At 45.0% G+C, this 23,632-nt stretch overlaps 1 protein-coding gene across 3 annotated transcripts in view; it reads left to right on the top strand.

Annotated features, from left to right (window-relative positions):
- Positions 1-23,632, top strand: part of PTPN21 (protein tyrosine phosphatase non-receptor type 21) — a 67,257-nt gene that overhangs the window by 36,635 nt on the left and 6,990 nt on the right. For all 3 annotated transcript variants that reach the window (XR_014242215.1, XR_014242216.1, XM_082383659.1), the window contains exons 9-17: positions 173-260; positions 1,360-1,439; positions 7,228-7,288; positions 7,979-8,063; positions 12,210-13,654; positions 18,809-18,946; positions 19,823-20,044; positions 22,762-22,890; positions 23,075-23,309. Coding sequence is in view for 1 of the 3 variants with exons in the window: in XM_082383659.1 (XP_082239785.1) it covers positions 173-260; positions 1,360-1,439; positions 7,228-7,288; positions 7,979-8,063; positions 12,210-13,654; positions 18,809-18,946; positions 19,823-20,044; positions 22,762-22,890; positions 23,075-23,309 (2,483 nt within the window). In the remaining 2 variants the exon portion in view is untranslated. The remainder of the gene's footprint in view (positions 1-172; positions 261-1,359; positions 1,440-7,227; positions 7,289-7,978; positions 8,064-12,209; positions 13,655-18,808; positions 18,947-19,822; positions 20,045-22,761; positions 22,891-23,074; positions 23,310-23,632) is intronic.

Below are 23,632 nucleotides of genomic sequence, written 5' to 3' on the forward strand. Positions count from 1 at the left end.
TCACTTCAATTAGAAAATGCACGCGAGCTGATTCAAACCACTGTTTTCTTTCTAAAATGATAAACAAATAGTAGCTTATATATTAAGCTCAAAAAGGAAAAACTCATATATTCTATCTCTTAGTAAAAAACCTGAGCACTCACATTGCCGTTTGCTGTTTGTTGTTCTTTAGGTGGCATGATATTGCTAACATGTCCCACAATAAGTCCTTTTTTGCATTAGAGCTGTCAAATAAAGAGGAGACCATCCAGTTTCAGACTGTGAGTAAACATTAGGAATCTGTATGTAATGTTTTTCCTGAAAATTAACACTTCCGTGTGTATGTGTGTTTGGGGAGGGGGGTAGCATTAAAATTATAGTATTTCATAGTTTTATAAAACATAAAATTTTATAATACTTCATAACGTTTTGTATAGTAGTACTTAGCAAAAATTAGTTGCTCAGTAAATACTGTTGAATGAATGAATGAGTCTTTGGATAAATACTATCTGATTATGATCTCTAAATTTTTTTTTTTTTTTAAATAAATTTATTTATTTATTTTATTTTTTGGCTGCATTGGGTCTTCGTTACTGTGCGCGGGCTTTCTCTAGTTGCAGTGAGCGGGGGCTACTCTTTGTTGCGGTGCGCTGGCTTCTCATTGCGGTGGCTTCTCTTGTTGGGGAGCACAGGCTCTAGGCGCGCGGGCTCAGTGGTTGTGGCTTGCAGGCTCTAGAGCGCAGGCTCAGTAGTTGTGGCGCACGGGCCCAGCTGCTCCGCGGCATGTGGGATCCTCCCGGACCAGGGCTCGAACCCGTGTCCCCTGCATTGGCAGGCGGACTCCTAACCACTGCGCCACCGGGGAAGTCCCTCTAAATTAAATTTAAGGGACTATTAAGTATGGGAGAGGGTAAACACTGGTATCTTAACTTCCGCTGATAAGTGAACAGCTCTTTAGAAGTGCCATTTCACAGTTACTTTTACTCTCTTGACAAAAGCAATGAGTCACTGAGTCATTTTGTTTAAAAATGTCTTTAAGTATCTAGTCGTCAGTAATAAAAACGTTTTATTTAAAAATGTCTGAGTATCTAGCTGTCAGTAGTAAAAGTGGACATTTTCATAATTTTAGAATTTCTAAGTCATTTTGAAACTGTTTAATATAAGAATGACACTGTGTAGCAGCTTTTTGTTTGTCTTCATAATCTGAGTCCTAATTACAACATTCATAGGAGGGGTGCAATTTTAGAAAATGAGAGAATCCCAATGTGTGGAAAGTGACTTTGAAATAATATGTCATGCAATTCTGTCTTGTTCTCAGGTAAGCTCTGTATCAAGTTGTAGATGTGCTTTTGTTTACTTTGTGCATATTTTGTTTGCTAGGAAGACATGGAAACAGCAAAATACGTGTGGAGACTCTGTGTTGCGCGACACAAGTTTTACAGACTGAATCAGTGCAGCCTGTAAGTATACCCTGCTCACAGAAACTGTGGGAGGTGATGAGCTTAGAAGTTTTCATCTCGAACTATAGTATATCATCTAGAAAGGCAAATTTTTAAAAAAAAGATAACATTTTAATAACATTTTTATAATAATCTCTACTTTTGGATGTCAAAATTTTATTTCTCAGTTTTAGCTTTGGACCAACCTCTAATAACTACAGATATGCCTCTAAGATTTCTTTCAGCTAGTAACTAGAATTATTCTAATTCACGAAAGCTAAAATGGAATTTTTTTTTTTTAATCAACATTTTGAGTAAAAAAAGGTTATTCAGCTTTTCAAGCCTTTTGAAGAATTTATGCCCCTTCTTCCTAAATGTACGTTTTCCTCAGCCTACATGGGTTTCCCCCTTTCTGCTGGATCATTCCCATCAGGTTACAAACATGCTGTAATATTTTACCTCTTAAAACTTTTCCTTCGTTCCACATGCCCTCTAGCCACGGTGCCGTATCTCTCTTCTCTTTTACAGCTGATTTCTTCAAAAGAGTTGTATAATCTTGCTCTTTCGCCTTCCTTCCACCCCGTTTCCCCTAAGCTGCCACGCCACTGATGCTGCTTGTCAGAGTGACAGTGACCTTCACCCAGTGGTCATTTCAGGAGTTCTTGCACTTGACTCCCGGGCAGCACCGCACCTCTGCTCATCCCTTCCCCCCTGCACCCTGCTCTTCCTTGGCTGCCAGGACCCCACCCTCTCCTGCTTCTTCTCTTTCTAAGCCTATTTCTTCTCAGTCGGCTTTGCTGATATAATCCTCGGACCTCTTCTCATCTACACTCATTCTCTAGGGGATTTGGCTTGACCCCAGGCTTCAAAGCAGCATCTATATACTAAAGTGCACCTGACTTCATTTCTAGTCCTGTCTTCCCCCTGAGCACTTGACTTGCACACCCTACTGACATCTCTCCTTGGGTGCCTAACAGGCTTCTCAAATTTGATACGCCTAAAACCAAACGCTCGATTTGCTCCTCTTCCTGCCCCAGAGTCTGCTTCTTCCTACTGTCCCCCATTTCGACAGATGGCGGCACACCATAGTCACTCAGGCCCCAAACCTAGAAGTCCTACTTAATTCCTGTTTCTCTTTCATCCCACATCCAATTTGTCAGTATGCTTTGCAAATTCTGCCTTCAAAACATATCTAAATCTGACCATTTATACAACTCTTTCAGCTGATGACTTAGTGCTGGCTGCCATAGTTCTCATCTGGAATACTGCTGAAGCCGCCTTTTTTTTCTTTTTTTGGCCGCGTTGGGTCTTCGTTGCTGCGCACAGACTTTCTATAATTGCGGAGAGCGGGGGCTACTCTTTGTTGCGGTGCGTGGCTTTTTATTGTGGTGGCTTCTCTTGTTGCAGAGCACGGGCTCTAGGCACGCGGGCTTCAGTAGTTATGGCACGCAGGCTCAGTAGTTGTGGCACACGAGCTTAGTTGCTCCGCGGCATGTGGAATCTTCCCGGACCAGGGCTCGAACCCGTGTCCCCTGCATTGGCAGGCGGATTCTTAACCACTGCACTACCAGGGAAGTCCAATAACTTTAAATTTTATGGTCATTTCTTTTAAGGCTCTCAATCCAGACTGTGCTTAGTCACATTTAAAGTGATAATGATTCTGAAGTATTGATAGACTCGTTCTCATGGTCCAGATGGGCATTTAACGAAACCGCAGCAGGCCTGGAACTGGGCATTGAATTCTGGACATCAGGTTCAGGCTGGGGCGACCAGTGGCTCAGGAGATGAACTCTGCTTGCGTAGAAAGGAGGACTTTGCTCCTGAGTGTCCCCTTCCCCGCTCCTCAGTCCTGATACATTGTCTAATGGTGCTTGGGATGGCCTTATGTGAGTCCTCTAACCTTGACCTAGGTGACTCTATTTTAGAATTTATAGAATGGCGTGATCCATCTTCAGTCTTGCTCTCTCCACTTTCAAAGTACTTTAGGTAACAGAATCACCTTTTTTATGTCACCCAAGCCTTAAAAATGCTAGATAACAACAATCTCTTTGCTTTTTAATTTATAAAATGGGGATAATGGGGCTTTTACTTAACATTTCTTTAGGGTTGGAATAGGAATTAAATGAGGTAATGTCAGTCTCTTAGGTGAAACGACTTCTCTCCCCCTCTTCCCCACCCCAAGCCCCAGAACTGGACCTCCTGAATTTATATGAGAAGAGCCTGGAAGGGAAAAGGACTCTCGAGAGGGGTCTTGGTATGGGAGGCTTTTCTCTCTCCTCTCGGGGGGGAGCGGGGGAAGGGGAGGTTGGTATCCCCCAACCTGCAAAGCCAAGTGCTAGAAGTTTCCACAGACTTTCTCTAGAGGTGGGAGTTGGATTTCTGTCACCAGTGGGCTGCTTGCTGAGCCTTGTCAGAGGGTTGGTCTGTGTTCCCTGCAGTTTAGGTGTAAACTAAATGTGGGTGAATACAGCAGCTGGTCTCTGTCCTGGAGACTTTTGTGATCCAGAGATTGACTGGAAGGGGATGGGGTTGCCCCACTTCTTCGAGGCCTACTGCAGGGTTTGAAGAGACTGCGAGAGGCTTGGCAGAAGAGAGTAACCCCTATCGCGTTAAAGGAAAGTCATTGAGATCAACATTTTCTAGGTATTTCCACCATCCAACATATTTTTTGTTCATCCAAAGCTCACTCCTCTAGCACTAGCTAGAAATGTATAAGAAAGGAAGCTCACAAAGCGAAAGTCGGACGACTCTTAGCAATTCACAGCCTTTACAGCTCAACTGTAAATGCTTAGCCATGAGCATCAACTTCAGTCCTCACTCACTATTTCATTCATTTATTCAACAAACATTTGGCACCTTCCTTGTGTGCCAGGCACCAGTGGTACCATGGTGTGTCGTTTGCCTCCATGGAGCCTACGAATCTGTTGAGGTTGGGAGCGGGTGAGACAGATAGTCAGCTGTTAGGGGCATGTGCTCAGGAGTCTGACAGACCTGCCTGGTTCAAGTGCCAGTTCTGCTTATTTGCCACAAGGCCAGGAGCAATTTACTTAATCTCAGGATCAGTTTCCGCATCTGTAAAATCAGGATAATAACTGGCCTCGTTTATGGGGTTGGTGTTAGTATCCCATGAGGTAATCAGATATAGCCTTTAGCACTGTTTTCAGTAAGTAATATCATTTGTTTTACTTGGGCTAGCAGCCTTTTCTTATTTTGTCATCTCCAGTACATGCATTCCAGTGGTTTTCTTTTTTTTTTTCCTAAGTTCTTCAGCTGCCTCATCTTTAGCAGCACCCATCAGCATCGTAACTGCCCCAAAACACAACCAGCAGTTACACCATTTTCTCTCGTATACTAAGTTTAGGATAGCTGATCTCAGAGCAAACTGCCTTTATAAGAATACTGGCAGGAAGAAAGAGGAGGTTAGAATATTAGAACTGATGGCGCGGCTGCCTGCGTCAAACAGTTTGGCAGGCGGAACACGTACTAGTTTGTGTTCAGCAGAAGTGGCCTCTCCAGGGGGCAGTGTCGCCTCCATCCCGGGTGCCGCCAGCAAGGTGCCCAAATAGATCCCGAGTGTGGGAGTTGCCGCCTGTGCTGCTAAGCTCTGCACCCTTGGATTTTGGGTTTAACACGCTTAAGTTTATTCTTGTTCACGCTGGGCAATCCTGGACATGGCGTTGGAGGTTTCTATCAGCAACCTTTCTCCCCATCTCTGAATTTTGAATTTATAGTACTTTAAAAGTTTGGTCAGTTTACTGAGTCTCTGGACTAAATATAAACTTCAAAGGACCCAGTTGGCCTAAACCTAGTCCTAACAATGGAGAATAAAGGGAAAGAAAATTTCAAGGCTACAAAATGCAGTATCTTCAAATTCTGGACACGAATTTTAAGAATATATTAATGTGCAGTTAAGGAGTGCTTAAAAAAAAAAAAAAAAAAGGCCCAGACACACCCTCCTGACTTGTTCCACTAATGAGGCCTCCTCTTCTACTAATATATAATGCTTTACCAATTGATGCAGGTATTTTTGCAGTCTAATGGAATTAACATCCAGTTTATTATTGTTAAGTAATAATTACTGGCAGAATGGGCAACATCCTTTGGGAAAGAGACATCTATTCTTTTTTTTTTTTTCTGAGACATCTATTCTTCATCAACAATCTTAATACTTTCCAGTGATAATAGAAGGATATTATTAAAGAAAGCATTTAATCAAAAAAAGTCAACTCTTAAAAGCAACTGTAGCTACTTGATAAGCTCCTAATAATCAGTAACTTTTTTTAAATCTCAAAAATCTTGTAAAAGTTAGCTAATATTTAGGGTTTGAATATAGGAAATTAGTTGTTAGAGTGCTAAGAATAATGTTAATTTATGAGACATGAGGCTTGATATTATGGTAAATTTACTGATTAAATGGAGCTAGTGTTTACTTTGTGGATTTTCTAGTAATTAGTCCTTAGAACACTATAACCAAGGGTCACAAAATATTTTTTTTTTAAATCTGTTATATTTTCAATTTTTAAACTGACAGGTAATTTAATTTAATTTATTTATTTATTTATTTATTATTTATTTATTTATTTATTTTTGGCTGTGTTGGGTCTTCGTTTCTGTGCGAGGGCTTTCTCTAGCTGCAGCAAGCGGGGGCCACTCTTCATCGCGGTGCGCAGGCCTTTCACTGTCGCGGCCTCTCTTGTTGCGGGGCACAGGCTCCAGATGCGCAGGCTCAGCAGTTGTGGCTCACGGGCCCAGCTGCTCCGCGGCACGTGGGATCTTCCCAGACCAGGGCTCGAACCCGTGTGCCCTGCATTGGCAGGCAGATTCTCAACCACTGCGCCACCAGGGAAGCCCCACAAAATATTTTTGTAATCAGTAATTATGTGTCACGTAAGCTCATGAGCTAGGAACAAATGGTCAAAGGTTTTTCAAAAAGTGCTTTGACAAAATTACATCATCAACAAAGCCAAGAATCCTATGTGTTTAGGTTCCTAGATCTTATTTGCAATATAACTGACCACACATAAGAACAAAACAAAAAAATGTCTACCTCTGTTTTAAAAAGATTGAATTACCAAAGGACTTTTCTGTCTCTTGTTTGTGAGCTACGTTTATTCAAAGATGGAGCTTGCTGTGAATATCTTAAAATCTCAGATTATCTGATAAATATTAGTCGGCACTCCTGAATATTCTCATTCCTTTTTAAAAAGTACACTTAAAACCAGAGAGAAGTTTCTTGCTAAGAAAGGTGAATGGATTTATCACAGGCCCACCAAACCAATTTTCCTACTGTTTTGCTTTCCCTACCTTAGTTCCTTAGAGGAAATATAGATCCTTAAGTTTCCAAAGTTATAACCTTATCTCTTCATGGAGGTGGTCAGTGCTGAGCCAGGCCTACAGGAGAGATGCACTGGCACTGAATCTTGCTTCCCTTGGGATGAGTTTGCGGCCCTCTGGCGTGGCCTGTTTTCCCCTCTGCTTCTGATCACTCCAGAGGTTCCACCCAAATGGACCAGGGAAAGTTATTCCTGTCCATCTCTCTGGTAGTCCAGGTGACTGACGCCCCATGAGGCTCAAACCCTGGAGTGTGGTCAGAGGGATCTGGGCATCAGGAGTGGGCCGAGGCCCCAGGTAAGGACAGAAAATTTCCTTTCTTTTCTCTAGTTTATGATTGGATTAGTTTGTCTTTTGCTTTAGAAGATTTATCGTTTTACCTTTTTATTAACTTATTTTGGTAGAATTAGGAAGGTTATGTGTATATGAGTATATATATATATATATGCTCTTCTCAAAGACATGTCTTATTTTACAGGCAAACTCAGACCGTCATAGTGAACCCAATTAGGAGGAGGTCTTCTTCGAGGATGTCTCTGGTAAGAAAGAAGGAAAAATACAATTGCTCTTTTTCTTTTAGTGATGTCATCTTCCTTAATAAAGTATGCTTTTAGCAGTGTTAATTTTTAGTTTGAACCACGAAAGTGTGCTGATATTTGACCAAAGAAATGGTGATTTTCCATAGCATAAGCCTAATATTTATATAATATATATAATATTTATTATATTATAATATTTAAATATTAGGTCCAACCTCATATTAAAAATTTTGACTATTAGCCAAGAGTAATCAGTAGATATTTAAAATACTAGATGATTTTGCCTAATAAGATTAAATATACTACATATAAGCTTCTTATGTTCAATTGTTTATATAAGAATTCAGGAAATTTTTGTCTATTCCTTCTTGCTCTTAACTTTTTGGATACAGCTTGTTTTCTTGTGCTGTCTGATGTCTGATATCAGCACATAGGGCTTATTTAGCATTGCCATTCTGGCACTGAAAATGAAACACTGAAATGATACACTGAAAATGAAACACTGAAATGAAACACTGAAAATGATAGATATGGTAAGAGCTATAGGGTCTTCATATTTATTTTTCATATATAATATGTTTGGCTGCTTTAGAAGTTTTTAATGGAGAGAAAGAAGCCAGCAGAAAATTACTTTACATGTATTACATAGGCAATGTGTTTTAATGCTGTTTCCAATTTTCCATTTCTTAGCCTAAACCCCAGCCCTATGTGATGCCTCCCCCACCCCAGCTGCATTATAATGGACATTATACAGAACCATACACTTCTTCCCAAGGTAAAGTACACTATTTCTGAAATGCCTTACAAAATTATTATGAATAAATTAATGAGGACTTGGAGATCTTGAAGCCAGGATAGTTTTTGGCTGAAGTTACATCCAAAATTGTTGTCATGATTATAGCCAACCTGGATTCAAAGAAGAAGCTGCCATTATAGTCAGTTTTTTGGAAATGGGTGGAAAATATTCAATATCAAATTTTGATGCTCTGATTTGGTCCCAAATTCGGCCCACGGGCACTCCTTCGAGGTGGCTCCCATGTCCTGTCAACACACCCCCAGTAGCCTTTGAGTGCTTCCTTGCTTTCCAGCCTGGGATGTCCCAAGCTCATTTTGTTTCTTCCTGCCTGAGACCTTCCCATTGTAAAGTATTAAACATTTTATTTGTATCTGTTTATGTTTATCTTTCACATGATGAGTATAGGGAGCTGTATTTAAACAGCGCCTCCGAAGCTAAATCTCCAGCATTCATTTTACAGACTCTGTCTACAGGGCTCTACTACAAAGGCCAAGGAGATTTATGCAGAGAGGTAATTCCATATCTTAAGAAGCTTGGAATCTAATAGTGGAGGATAAGACAAGTACACAAATAACTTAAATACAAAGAGAACATGATTGTTGTGATGAGAGAGAGCGAGCAATTGCTCATCATGTTGGAGAGACTTGAGAAAGGCTCTTTGGACCTCGAAAGATGGGTAGATTTCCACATGTAGAGAGAGGCGGGTTCCTGGTTGGGATTGCTGCTCCTGGTTTTGCGAGGAGGGGGTGGTGGATAGTGAATGCATTGGCACAAACAAGGAAGAGGGTGTCTGGACTCAGTCCCACAGGGAACTGGTAGAACATGGTGTGTGAAGGGACCAGAAGGTGGGTGGTGACGCATTGTTGGTGCCGGGCCTTGTGTGTAAGATGAGACTTCCTGTGCAGTGCGACGGGTGGGTGGCAGGGGATGAATTGGGCTCTGGGTTCCCAGAGTGTCCCCCTCAGGATGTTTTCACCTTCTTCACGGTCTTCTCCTCCTTGCACGCTGCCCTCCTTTGGTTTTGTGACCCCAGCTCCCACCCACTTCCGGGAAAAGGCTCTTCTCTCTGCACTGTTAGTGTTTCCTTGCTGTTCATCCCTTTTCCTCCATCTGCAAGCATCCTACTATTTTTCCTCTCTTCTCTCTCCAAACTGCAGTTTGAATTATTTTTTTCTTTCATTTTTCACCCCACTTCTGAGAGTAACACCTGTGTGCTCCTTCTGCCTACTGGTCACCCCTTTACTCCTCCTACCTTTGCTACTCTGTTCAAGCTGACCTCTCACAGGTCCCCAGAGCCCCGCACCTTCTCCTTCCCATCCGATTCCAGCAGTCTAGCCTCTTGACAAACCTCTCTTCCCTGCGCTGGGTCCTCCCTCCTCCTGTACCATCGGCGTTCACTGCTCCGAAAGTCTGCCCAGGGCCTCCTCTCCCTCCGCAGGCTTCCGCAGCGCCCTCGTTTCATCCATGGTTCGGGTTTCGGCGAGGATGACTGTCTGTGCTTCCCACCCTGTCATCACTGCTGTGCTCCAGCCCCACATTTCATCTGTCTGACAGCTGTTGGGGCAGTGAAGGGAGCTACTGCATGTGAGCCCTCAGCGGGCTACCCGACTGAGTGGGAAGCACTCGGTGAATATTATCCACCATTACAGCTTGCTGAAGACTGACATCCTGCATTTGAGCCCATCACTCTACTCCACAAGTCCCTTTGCCCAAGTTCCTTACTTCTTTATGACGAAGTCACCCTCCTGGTTACTTGGATTCCAAACTGCATGTAATTTTTCTTTTCTCTTTTTGCCTTCAGTACCCAGACAGTTGCAGATCCTGTTGCCTCTGATTAACTTCACGTAACATCTCTTCCGTATCCCCTTCGCCCCCTTCGCCCTGTCCCTCTGCTCCTGCCAATCCAGTTCTTTTTTTTAAACGTCTCATTAGTTATTGCATCATAGGAGCTGATATCTTCAGTCTTCAATCCCCACCCTCCCTGGTTCATCTGACACTCAGCAGCCAGGCTCATCTTACCCCATCTCCCTGACGATCGTTCCTTTGTCTAGTGTTCAGCGTTCTCTGTGATGTTTCTTCATGCTGCTCTTCCAGTCTTATTCCCCACTGTTCTGTACCCTCTCCGGCTACCTGGTACTCCAGCCAGCCCGAGCACGCCCTCCATGCCTCGTCTCCCGGCTTTGCCCGCACCGCTCTGTCACCCGCAAGGGTCCTTATCCCACGCACCCTCCTGCCCACGTGCCTCCGCCCAGTCAGGACGGGCTAGGCTGCGGTGTGGGAACAAATTCTAAGCTCTTAGTGGCTTACACGGGAAAGCTTACTTCTTTCTCAGGTGACCCGTCCATCGTGCCCTGGCAGGCGGGCTCTGCTCCACGTCAGCCTGCCCCAGGGACTCGGGCCGGGGTCCCTTTCCATCTGGAATGTTGGGCACGGTGGCAAGGAGAGGGGAGCGTGGGGAGCGTGGAGATTGCTTCTGTAGCCTCTGCTCACTTTCCCTTGACTGTCACTCGTCACGTGGCTGTGCCTGCCCTCCAGAGGTGAGGAGGAGGGATCCGAGCGATACGCGTGCACTCAGAGGTAGAGAGCCCGGCTACTGATGAAACCCCACCCCCATACCCCAAGGCCCCTTGAGGGCTGTATCCCCTGGGAGGTTGTTCTTGGTCTTCTCCTCCCTGTCCCATCAGCCTGGCCCAAGCTGGAAGCGATCCTTCCCTCCTCCGGACTCCTGTAACGCTTGTCTCCTTTAATTGTCACGCTTCTTCCTTGGATTCTGGTGATTTTTGTACACACCTTTCCCTTTATGTTTATCTGGATTCCAGTCATTTTCCCCCCGTTAGTTCCTAGCATAGTCTTTTACACATACAGACGCATAAATGAATGGTTCGTGGGGTACCCAGAGGAGCCTGGAGATGGGGAGGCCGGGTCGGCGGGTATTGTGCTAGTCTAGACGGGCTTGAATGAGGCTGAGCTGCGACAGCAGTGAGTAGAGGGGACTCCGTAGACGCAGATCGCAGAGTGTTCCAGATACGGGAAATGGACAGGAACAAGGAAGCATTGTGTGTCCACAGGAAGAAACAGGTGCGTTTGAGGCCCATTCCTTTGTGGCTGTATGTGCCACACACGAGACAGTGACATGTTCACTTTGATAATCATTTGGCACTTAAACTGCCAAGAGGCTTTTGAATGGAAAAAAGAATGCTTTTCGATGGCAGCTGTTCTCTGATGGTCTTTCTGTTGAAGTGTTAGAAATCACCCTCACTAGTTTTCCAGGTGAACTACAGATTGGACTGAAGAAACATGCCTCCTATCAGCCCCGAACAGGTGCACACACAGCCTCTGTGGATTAGATGAAGCTCCCGATTCTGCTAGCTTGGACCCCAGTCTTACTGAAGCTTGGGGGCTGGAGCAGGGGGCAGGTGTGGCTGTCTTAGCAAGGGTCTTCTTGGCTTCTGGCCCCTAGTGAGGTATACAGCTACTGGTGACACTGTTGGACCTGCAGAGGCTCAGATCCTGCTGAACTATTGCCCTTTTGTCTTCACTGTGGAAGAATCTATACGGCCCACCTAGAGTTTCATTTAAGGAACTGTTTACAGACTGCTGGTGCTTGAACTAGCTCAGCATCATCAAGGCCACATCTCCAGTGAGGGGAGAAAGCAGAGTCAGGGACCCAAAGCCTTGAACAGTATCTCTGCCTGCAGTTCCCCAGAGTTCCAGAAAGTCTGCTTTGTGTCTCCAGTAAAACACGTTTTTGACTTTCAGAGAAAGACAATGTTTTGTGGCACAGCTGTACTCTTTTTTTTTTTACAGCTGTACTCTTAATATTGGACTTGGATTTGGCTGCTCCTTATTGGGTGTCAAATCCTGAGTACCACCCTCAGAGTAGGCAGGGCCATCCCCATTCTCTAGGTGAGGAGGCGAGGCTCCCAGAAACCCCCTGTCCAGGGCCACTCAGACTTGTGGCTAGAGCCAGGTCACTTCAGGGTGGTGTTTCATAAGGTACACTGAGAATGTCCTCGGCATTCGGGGCCTGTCTCAGTATTTGTCTAGAGTCATTGATCTACTTTTGTACATTTAGAAAATCTCATTTTAAAATACACATTTTAAATGTTTTGTTTTTCCCCCCAGATAACCTGTTTGTGACCAACCAGAATGGATACTACTGTCACTCTCAGACAAGTTTGGATCGAGCCCAGATTGACCTGAATGGTCGCCTCCGCAACGGCAGTGTCTACAGTGCACACAGCACCAGCTCCTTAAATAACCCCCAGCCCTACTTGCAGCCCTCACCCATGTCCTCGAACCCGAGCATCACTGGGAGTGACATCATGAGGCCTGACTACGTCCCGTCGCACCGGCACAGCGCCCTGATCCCCCCGTCTTACCGCCCGACCCCCGACTATGAGACGGTGATGAAGCAGCTCCACAGAGGCCTGGCGCCCGCCGAGAGGCAGAGCCGCTCGCTGAGAAACCTCAACATCGGCAGCTCGTACGCGTACAGCAGGCCCGATGCGCTGGTCTACAGCCAGCCCGAGATCCGGGAGCACGCGCACTTCAGCTCCCCCCCATCGGCCCACTACCCGTTCAACCTGAATTACAGCTTCCACAGCCAGGCCCCTTACCCGTACCCCGCAGAGAGGCGGCCGGTGGTGGGTGCCGTCAGCGTGCCCGAGCTGACCAACGTGCAGCTCCAGGCCCGGGACTACCCAGCCCCCAACATCATGAGGACACAGGTGTACCGCCCACCGCCCCCCTACCCGTACCCCAGGCCCGCCAACAGCACCCCTGACCTGTCCCGCCACCTCTACATCAGCAGCAGCAACCCCGATCTCATCACCCGGCGGGTCCATCACTCGGTCCAGACGTTCCAGGAGGACAGCTTGCCGGTGGCGCATTCCCTGCAGGAGGTCAGCGAGCCCCTGACCTCGGCCCGGCACGCCCAGCTCCAGAAGAGGAACAGCATTGAGATCGCCGGGCTGACCCACGGCTTTGAGGGCCTGCGGCTCAAGGAGAGGACCATGTCGGCGTCGGCGGCGGACGTGGCTCCGCGGGCCGTCTCCGCGGGCTCCCAGCCAAACGTCGTCACGGAAAGGACAAAGCGAGAAGAGGAGGACGAGCAGGAGAGCCTGAGATACGGTCACAAAAAGTCTCTTTCAGACGCCACCATGCTGATACACAGCAGCGAGGAGGAGGAGGAGGACTTGGAGGAGGAGCGCGGGGCGCGGGCGCAGCCCTCTCCCCGGGCGCGGGAGCCCCGGGGCAGCTACTCCCAGGAAGCCCCGCTGAGCGGCCCCCACACACCCGGCCCCCCGGCCGCCGGCCCCTTGCACATCCTTGAGCCCAAGGTCCACGTCACTGAGGCCGAGAGGAAGGGGAGGGACGGCAGCCCCGTGCCTACGCCCGGGGAAGGCCCGCGGCCCAGGAGGGACGGGCTGCTGACGCCCTCCATGTCCGAGTCCGACCTCACCACGTCGGGGAGGTACCGCGCCAGGAGGGACTCTCTGAAGAAGAGGCCGGTGTCAGATCTCCTCTCCGGAAAGAAGAACGTCGTGGAAGGGCTTCCGCCGTTAGGGGTGAGCCATTCAGTGTGCACGGGGTGGGGGGGCCTCACCCAACCCAGCACGGTGCCCTGTACACCTGACTTTTCTCAACACCTGCCCTCTATCCATCTTTCCTTTCACTCATTACTTCTGATGTTTTTCAGCTTTTTTCCTTTTAAGTTGTTTCAAACCACCCCCCCCCCAGCCAACACATATTTTACCCAGTTTTTGTCTTATTTTGTAATACTTTGAGTTTGATTATCTATGGAAATAATGGGGAGGGATTGGAATTTTCGTGGTTTTGCTGGAGGTAATAGGTGGAGGGAAAGGTAAATGTAGGAGACTCTGTGGAATGGAAGAAAAAGAATGAATGGGAAGTTTTAGTAATGCAGTGTGACGGAAAAGGAAGTAAAGGTTTCATGACTTTAGCCAAGATTGCTTTGTTAGCTACCCGTAAAAATACCCCGCTGTGATGCAGGGTCCAGGGCTGCTCTTGTTCAGTTTGCTTGTTTGGGGTCTGAGGGAAGCGTCCCCCGAAGTGTCCCTAATGTATTCCTTATGTCGCGGTCCGTGTGGGTACAGCTTGAACTGCTGGGCTGTGATCTCTGAGGGCTGGAGGGTGATTCTGGAGCTGGGAAGGTGGCACTTTGTCAAGACAAAAAACCCAAGAGCTCCAGGTCTCTTTATTTATTCTTCATATTTTTATTGGAGTATAATTGCTTAACAATGTTGTGCTAGTTTCTGTTGTACAACAAAGTGAATCAGCTGTAAGTATACATATTCCCCATATCTCCTCCCTCTTGAACCTCCCTCCCACCCTCCCTATCCCACCCCTCTAGGTGGTCACACAGCACCGAGCTGATCTCCCTGTGCTGTGCAGCAGCTTCCCACTAGCCATCCATGTGACATTTGGTAGTGTATATATGTCAGTGCTACTCTCTCACTTCGTCCCAGCTCCCCCTTCCCACCCCCCACCCCCCGCCCCATGTCCTCAAGTCTGTTCTCTACATCTCCGTCTTTATTCCTGCCCTGCCACTAAGTTCATCAGTACCATTTTTTTAGTTTCCATATATGTGCGTTAGCATACGGCATTTGTTTTTCTCTTTCTGACTTACTTCACTCTGTATGACAGACTCTAGGTCCATCCATCTCATTACAAATAATTCAATTTTGTTCCTTTTTATGGCTGAGTAATATTCCATTGTATATATGTGCCACACCTTCTTTATCCATTCATCTGTCGATGGACATTTAGGTCGCTTCCATGTCCTGGCAGCTGTAAATAGTGCTCCAGTGAACATTGTGGTACATGACTCTTTTTGAATTATGGTTTTCTCAGGGTATATGCCCAGTAGTGGGATTGCTGGGTCATATGGTAGTTCTATTTTTAGTTTTTTAAGGACCCTCCATACTGTTCTCCATAGTGGCTGCACCAATTTACATTCCCACCTCCAGGTCTCTTTAAAAGAGAGATTGAGTGAACTGAGAACCCAAGGAAGGTCCCTTGTAGAAAATGCAGCTCCTTAGTATTCAGCATGATAAATAACCTTGGTTTAAGCACTTTTTATCCACTTGAGGCAAAATATAAAAGAGCATAACATCATCCCTAGCTGCCATTCCCAGAGCATTTACCGTGTGCTGAGCAGGCCATCTGCTTTACCATGTCCAGTTTACAACAGGCCTATTGTTTCTACAGATGAGAAAATAGACCCTGAGATATTAAGTAACTTTCCCAAGGTCACACAGCTAGTGAGTGACCAAACTGAAATTTTAAACCCATATTTATCTCTGCAACCGATTCTCCTATCTTCTATGTTGTTCTGCATCGAAGTATATTGTATATTTTATTAAGTAATAATTGCTTGTCTAAGCTTTGCTGTTCTCTGTCTTTCCACTGAAACCTTTTAAGTCTGAGTTCCTCAGCTTTGCCCAGGCATCTGTGGCGTTGTCATGTCAGCGTGTCCACTCTGAGTCATCTGGCGTCCTTGCCCAGGCCTCCATTCCCTGTGCCCTGCGCTCCTGCCAAGTGAAAGTGCTTAATTAGCCTATGCATTCTGTCTCCCAGTTGCTCCCAGTGTCCTGGCAGCTAGGGACTCCTCCCCCCATTTTTGCTGGTGGGCATATTCAGACCTGAGGGCGCGTCACAAATGTGGTTCTGCCCTAGTGTATTATTAGATCTTCTAAGATGCTACAGACATCTTCATAAGCAGGAGAAAAGTTCACACAATATTATAGTGGTTATGAAATAGATCAGTATACATAGACTCAAACTACTTACAGTAGTGCCGTGAATTTAAACGTGTTTTCTTTTAATGGGTTTGAATTGTAAGTTTATTTTTAATTTTTCTTGGGAGTACATTCTTACTCATCTGTCTGACAGTAAAGGCCAATGTCTCAGGTCGGCTGAAGCAGAGGGCATGGGCTCACAATCAGTGATTCAGGGCAGGACAGAGTGTGGACGTGTCTCCCGAAGTAACTCTGCCTGAGTCCTGAGCCAGCTGGACGGGGCCCTCTCATAGTTGACACTCTTCACTGATTACATCACGAACATAGTTTTTATGTGTGACCTGAGTCTTTCCCCAAATGATACTTGTTTTGAGTAGAGTCCAGTATTCAAGCCTATTGTCCCTGTAGTTTTGAATGGCCCAGCAAATTCTGCTAAATCTGAGGACTTTTATCGGTTTGGTTCTCTAAAAATACATAATTTCCCCCTCATTGACTTTTAGACCTATAGTATTAGTGAGGTTATGTGATTGGATTATCCTTTTTCACCCTTTCTTTTCGCATAAGGGATCTCCTTACTTAAGGAATGTGAATGGCAGCTGTGGCCCGGGAAAAGGTACAGGACCTAAGAGTGGAAAACTTGGGTCTGAGTCTAGATCCTGCCATTCATTAGTTCTCTGCCCAGTGGGCCGGGCCCTTCACACACCAGAGCCTCAGCTTCTCCATCCGTAACACAGGACGGTCACCCCTCCTCTGTCTGCTGTGGCGTTGTGTTAGGTCCCACATAGGGTTAGGCATGAAAAGTGCTTTCTAAATTCTGTGATTCAGCATAACTGATTTTAATGCACGGTTTTTACTGTGTTGACCCTATTTGCCATGTATAAAGAGGCAGCTGTGTGACATTGGGCAAACAACTTAATCTCTCTGACTCCCATTTTCTCATTTGTAACTGAGATGACCCCAGAGAGTTGTTGGGGGAAAATGCTCAGTCAAGTTTAACTTATTACTCTGAGGTGGCATCATACATTTAACTTACTGGCTTCCCAAGAGCTGAAGAGTCCAACCCCCTGCTAATCCTCTGACCCCCTTCATAGTAACTCAGGGTGGCCATTATTTTAATTGTTACAACAAGCGAATATACTAGTGTGAATTATGGTTCTAGAGGTTTAGTATTAAAAACAGTGAAATAAATTGCAGATAAGCAGGAACATTTTAGAATTCTCCACCCATCTCTACCTATGGCGACTTGATTGCTATCTGGAAAAGGTAGACTGGTTTGAGTGCTTGTGCATCTACATAAAGAGTTTTTGTTTCACCCTTAGTCTTATGTGGTGGTTCTGACATGAGAAATCACTGTACGGGTTGTACATTTAAAACCATGCTCTTGTACTCTGAGGCCTAAGTAAGGGGTATTTGAAGTGAGTTTTGACTATAAGCCCCTTTCTTCAAATGCTGGCTTTAGGGCTTCCCTGGAGGTGCGGTGGTTAGGAATCCGCCTGCCAATGCAGGGGACACGGGTTCAAGCCCTGGTCCGGGAAGATCCCACATGCTGCGGAGCAACTAAGCCCGTGCGCCACAGCTACTGAGCCTGCGCACCTAGAGCCCGTGCTCCGCAACAAGAGAAGCCACCGCAATGAGAAGCCGGCGTGCTGCAACTAGAGAAAGCCCGCGCGCAGCAACGAAGACCCAGCACAGCCAAAAATAAATAAAATAAAATTAATTTTAAAAAAATTTTAAAATCCTGGCTTTAGAACTGACCTTACCCATCATCCAGCACATGTGTGCTGGGGCCTTTTGAGTCATTTTCAGGCCAAGCAGTGCTGGAGCCACCTCTGCTGGCTGGTGGGAGCCGAGTGTTAAGTTTTCAGGCTCTTGTGAGGCCGTTGATGTTACACTGGCAGATTAAAGTTAGCTGTGATGCAAGTATTTGTACCGTGGAACCTGGCAAGCTTCACACATCCGAACTGTTCCCACTCCCCCGCCACAAAGTCCATTGTTAAACATTTACCTGCTTTCTGCACACCACTGTTTTCTGCACGCATGAGAATCATGACATTTTAGCCTAAGCAGGAACTTTTTAGTCTGTGTAGCCTCCCTCTCTCTCTGTCCAAGGCTGACAGAGCTGCAGTAAAGTTGATTTCATTTATGAGACAGAAGAGAGCTGTTGATTTCATTTATGAGAGAACTGAGAAAACCATTTCTGTCAAATTAGGGCTACAGTCGTGATAATTACTGTGGCTTCCAAGGAGGTGTAGACTATTGAAGAAGACTTGGCATTCTTGGGCTCGTTTGCCTCAGAGAGCAAAATCATTGGCTTTAATAATAACTTTAGGAAACACCAGTTTTCAGGAGACAGAATTCAGTCTATGCCCTCTCTTGGTATAATGATGGAGATTTCAGCCCTGACGTTCTCCTCATTTAAAAATGTGGTGGTTCTAACTGTATTTACCAGAGGTGTGGTGAGCTAACCCAGGTCACACAAGTCTGCAACAGAATGTAGAATACAATAGAGCCACCAGAGAAGACACTGAAAAAGAATGAATTTGTATTTTTTTTAAATGTATAAAAGCTTATTGCAATGAGGTGACTACATTTAAAACCCTCTTTGTGGATTGCAGCTGATTTTTGTGTGTGTCACGGTTTGATATTCAGGAGTCCTGTGAAGGAATGCTGTCTGCTTGGAGCCTCACCTTTCATTACAACAGAACCCTGAAACCAGTTGCATTTCAAAACCTTATATCTGGAAGACTTGTCAGGGCTTTGGCCTTAAAAGGAATGTCTTCCTCCTAATCTTTGTGAAACAAACGTGTGTGTGTGTGTGTGTGTGTGTGGAGTGTAAGCTCTCCTGTGGTTGTTGGTTTAGGAGAACCCTCCCTCTGTTAACTGTCTTCAGTCCATTGAAATCTCTTTTCAAAGGGATTGTATTTGTGTATATTTGATATATACATATAAATATTTTTGTAGGGAATGAAAAAGAGCCGAGTAGATGCAAAAAAAATTGGTCCTCTCAAACTGGCTGCCCTAAATGGACTCTCCCTGTCTCGACTGCCTCTGCCTGATGAAGGAAGGGAGGTGCCTGCCAGAGCCACGAATGATGAGAGGGTACGTACCAGACCACAGGTCTGCACGCCTGCCCTGGAACAGCGGATACAGTGCTGCAGAACTGCCTTCTGGAGATTTTACTGAATTTTCTAACACATTTGATAATTATAAATGAGTGTTAGGAATTTTGTCATCTGGCCTTCAAAACTGGGGCAAATTTATAGCTAATGTCTTAATAGGTAATTTCAGCCTAAATGTTGATTTTTGTCTGTTGGTTTCTGAATACTGTTCTTTACCTTCTCCTGGCCATGAAGTTAGAGGAAATGTGCAAATGCATATGAGTACACATAGGAAGGAAAAAAGGTACCGACTGCTTTCATTACATCGAAAACTTAACAGTGAACGGTTACTGAATTTTTCAAAACTTTGTGACTGAGATGCATTTGCTATGAGGTCCTATTATATCAGAATTAGACAGGCATGAATTATGCTAAGCAAAAATTAATTTGCTTACAACTGGATCCTGGAGATAGTTTCCAATAATGTTTTCCGTTTTTTATATATATTATAAAATTGAAGCATTTGTTCATAGAGGTTGGAATTGATTATCCTACTTTAGGATTTACTGTTCTCCAGGAGAATTTTCCATTCTTAGGGGGGGTCACATAATTGACTATAGATTTAGAGAAGATGAATTCAATGAATTGCTTTAGGCCAAGTTTACACAGAACTTTGCATCATGTTTCTCACCAATAAGATTATTTCATTTGTTCTTTTGTTGTTTTGACTTGTTAAATTTAACTTTGGTTTCATCTAGAATTTTCAATATTAGATAACACTGGACTTGAAGCAGAAAACAAGATTTCAAGTGTACGGTCAAAATGCAGCTGTGGCATGGGACTGTATTCATATTATTCCTCACTTTCTATTTTTCAGTGTAAAATTCTGGAACAGCGGTTAGAACAAGGAATGGTATTCACAGAATATGAAAGAATTCTTAAAAAACGGCTAGTTGATGGGGAGTGCTCAACAGCACGACTCCCTGAAAATGCAGAAAGAAATCGGTTCCAAGATGTTCTTCCCTATGACGATGCCAGAGTGGAACTGGTCCCAACCAAAGAAAACAATACCGGTTACATCAACGCGTCACATATCAAGGTGAGGGGAATGTTTAGAGTGATATACAGGATGTGAAGTTTCCAGTTAAATTACGAGAATGGTAAGAATTGTATTCATGTCTATTTTCTAAAAACATCCTAGTTTTGAACCGTTGGGACAAACTGTACTATAAGTTGGGAAATCCATACACCAAGGCTGGACACGCAGTGTTTGCTCCCTCCATGTGTTGAATCCCTCTGCGCCCAGCATTGTTACCAGGACCCCGGGACCACTCATTTGTCTGACTTGAGAACTTTGTGCTTCTAAATCTGAAGACCTCTTTATAGCTCATAAATTCTCTCAAGAGCAGCTGAATTGCTAGTTTTTCCTAATCACATACCTACATGCATTTTTATGTAAAAGAAGTGTCTGGTGTTTACCAAAGCTTTCCTTATGGTGGTGCCATCTGTACTCTTTGCATACCCTCTTAGTCATTTTTTTTTTTTTTTTTTAAGATTGTTAAAAGTTTAAGTACTTCCGTGCCTCCAGCCTTTCTAACATTCTCCCAGTTTTAAATTTATTAATTTATTTATTTTTATTTTTTAGGCCACGTCGGGTCTTAGTTGCGGCACGAGGGATCTTCACTGAGGCATGTGGGATCTTTTGTTGTGGTGCACCGGCTCTTCATTGCGGCGCGTGGGCTTCTCTCTAGTTGTGGCGTGCGGGTTTTCTCTTCTCTAGTTGTGGCGCGCAAGCTCCAGGGCGTGTGGGCTCTGTAGTTGTGGCGCGTGGGCTTAGTTGTCCCGCAGCATGTGGGATCTTAGTTCCCCGACCAGGGATCAAGCCCGCGTCCCCTGCATTGGAAGGCGGATTCTTTACCACTGGACCACCAGGGAAGTCCCTCTTAATCATTTATTTTCTTTTGTAGCCATTAAATATTTTATAAGAACAATTTTTTTAAATTAATTAATTTATTTTTGGCTGTGTTGGGTCCTCGTTGCTGCGCGCAGGCTTTTCTCTAGTTGCGGCGAGCAGGGGCTACTCTTCGTTGCGGTGCGCGGGCTTCTCACTGCGGTGGCTTCTCTTGTTGCGGAGCAAAGGCTCTAGGCGTGCGGGCTACAGTAGTTGTGGCACGTGGGCTCTAGAGCACAGGCTCAGTAGTTGTGGCACATGGGCTTAGTTGCTCCACAGCATATGGGATCTTCCTGGACCAGGGATCAAACCCATGTCCCCTGCATTGGCAGGCAGATTCTTAACCACTGCACCACCAGGGAGGTCCCCCTTTTAATCATTTTTAAACATCATTTTGTTCTTAAGCAGTGCTGCTTTTTCCCTGGAAACAGTATAATGCCATTTAACTGGGGTAACGTTATACCCATTAAAATGGAAAAAGTGATGATTCACAACAGGAAGGTGAAAAAAGCCAGATGCTCTGTCTTCTCCATGCTGGCTGGAGAGTCAGTTCGTTGTTTTGGGAAGAAGAAATTTCCTTATAGTGAGTGAATGAGTAAGTGTCTATGGGCAGGTGTTATTTTCCTTCTTTCCCACATTTTATTTAGTTTGCAAGTGATGTTTGATGAGAGCCGTTTCACACTTAAGACTTTCTAGAGGCCCAGCAGTCTGCCTGTGAAAGCCAGTACCCTTGATGGTCTTTGGGAATTTGTGCACAAGCTTTTTAAACATGGACATAAGTTATTTAAAAACTGAGCATCTCTTTGGAATAGCTTAGCCAGTCTCCCGTGACTGGGTGGATGAGGGTTGAATAACATTGTGGTTCTGTGGTGGTATTTCAGAATCTTCAGAGACAGCCCGAAGAACAGTGGAAAGAGTCTGACTTCAGAATTCATGGATCGACCACTTAGCAGTGTGGGACCTCGTTGTACTTATCTCTGAATAAGGAAGTGCTGACCTCTCCCCATTATGCTCCCCATCAGATCCTTCCTCCCTGGTTCTTGTTCGCTGTGGTGCCCGGTGCCCCCCACCACGGGCCCAGAGGGAGGATGGGGGTGTGACTCAGGCTGCAGCCTTAAATGGGGGCATGAGTGGAAGGGTGCGTGGCCCAGGGTTTACACTCGGGGCACTCAGAAAGCGGTTCTGGCTGTCACTCAGCAGTGGGGGAGCCGAGATTTAACCCAGATTTCCTGACTACAAATCCTGTAATTATTATATTAGACTGTTTTCAAAGAGGTTAAATCCTAAGTGGAAATTTAGTATAGAGGGTAATCCTGACTCAGAAGTTCAGAGGTGAACTCCTTATGTAGGAAGACTTTTTTCCCCTAGAAATTTGATGTTTAACTTAGGTTTTGACTTAATTGCTAGTACTTGATCCAGTGTGTGTAGTACTTCACGAGGGAAAATTGTGTTTGAAATTTGGGCTGTGATGACGTTGATATTATTTTTATGAGAGGAACCTAACAGCAGCAATAACAGTCGTTTATTAAGGACCTGTCACGTGCAGGGCACCATACATATTGGCTTGCTTAATCCCGACAACATGAGGGTAGGGAGTATCTTTATTGTGTAGATGAAAATTGAGATTTGGAGAGCTTAAGGAAATTGCCCTAGGTCACATAGGTATTACGTGAATTCAGAGCACATATGTTTATAAAGATATCAGTAATGGAAATGGCACTAATAAGGAAAAAGAATAAGATACAAGTCTTTCATTATTCTGCTGAATATTTCAGTTTGCTTTTTCCATATTACCATGAACAAATGTATACACATGTATTATACACATACATATTAATGTTTTTTGAAACCTTTTCTAATTTCAGGTCTCTGTCAGTGGAATTGAATGGGATTATATTGCCACTCAGGGACCATTACAAAATACCTGTCAGGACTTTTGGCAGATGGTGTGGGAACAGGGAATTGCAATCATAGCAATGGTGACAGCAGAAGAGGTAAGTACTCATTTCCCTTAATTGATTTTCTCAGCCTCAGAAAAACAGTTAATGTTGATCATGTGTAATCTTGACTTTTAGAGAAAAGGGCAGGGTAAGGTTGCAGTTCTGAGTTTCAGACATACTGTCTGTGAGGGGCATCCTTTGCTGGCTCTTGTGTTTTAACTGCACTTGTCTCTAACAGGAGGGTGGAAGGGAGAAGAGCTTTAGGTATTGGCCACGCCTTGGTTCCAGGCACAACACTGTCACCTATGGAAGGTTTAAGGTCACCACCCGGTTCCGCACAGACTCTGGCTGCTACGCCACCACGGGCTTGAAGATGAAGCACCTTCTCACGGGACAGGAGAGGACGGTGTGGCATCTCCAGTACACAGACTGGCCTGAGCATGGCTGTCCAGAGGACCTCAAGGGGTTTTTATGTAAGTATCTTCATTCCCAACACGGCCTTTGCCAGAGCTGTTAAATCCACCACAGAGAGGAAGACTTAAGTTCCTGAAACATTTCCTTTATTTCCTTTATGTTGTCCCATGTAAGCTGTGGGCTCGTTTTTAAAATGAAAATTTCAAGTGTTTAGGGGAGGCTTAACAGAAGAGGTTTTAAAGCATAATTTGGTAATGAGTAGAATGCCATTACTGACTCCTAGAGAGTTTCTCCTTTTCATTTTGTAGATGAGAAAACGGAAGCCCAGGAGGAGTCAGGGGACTTGCCCAAGATCACACTGTCAGTTAATAGTTGGGGTTGG

Source organism: Balaenoptera borealis, assembly GCF_965194805.1.
Source record: "Balaenoptera borealis genome assembly, chromosome: 3".
Classification (NCBI taxonomy): Eukaryota; Metazoa; Chordata; class Mammalia; order Artiodactyla; family Balaenopteridae; genus Balaenoptera; species Balaenoptera borealis.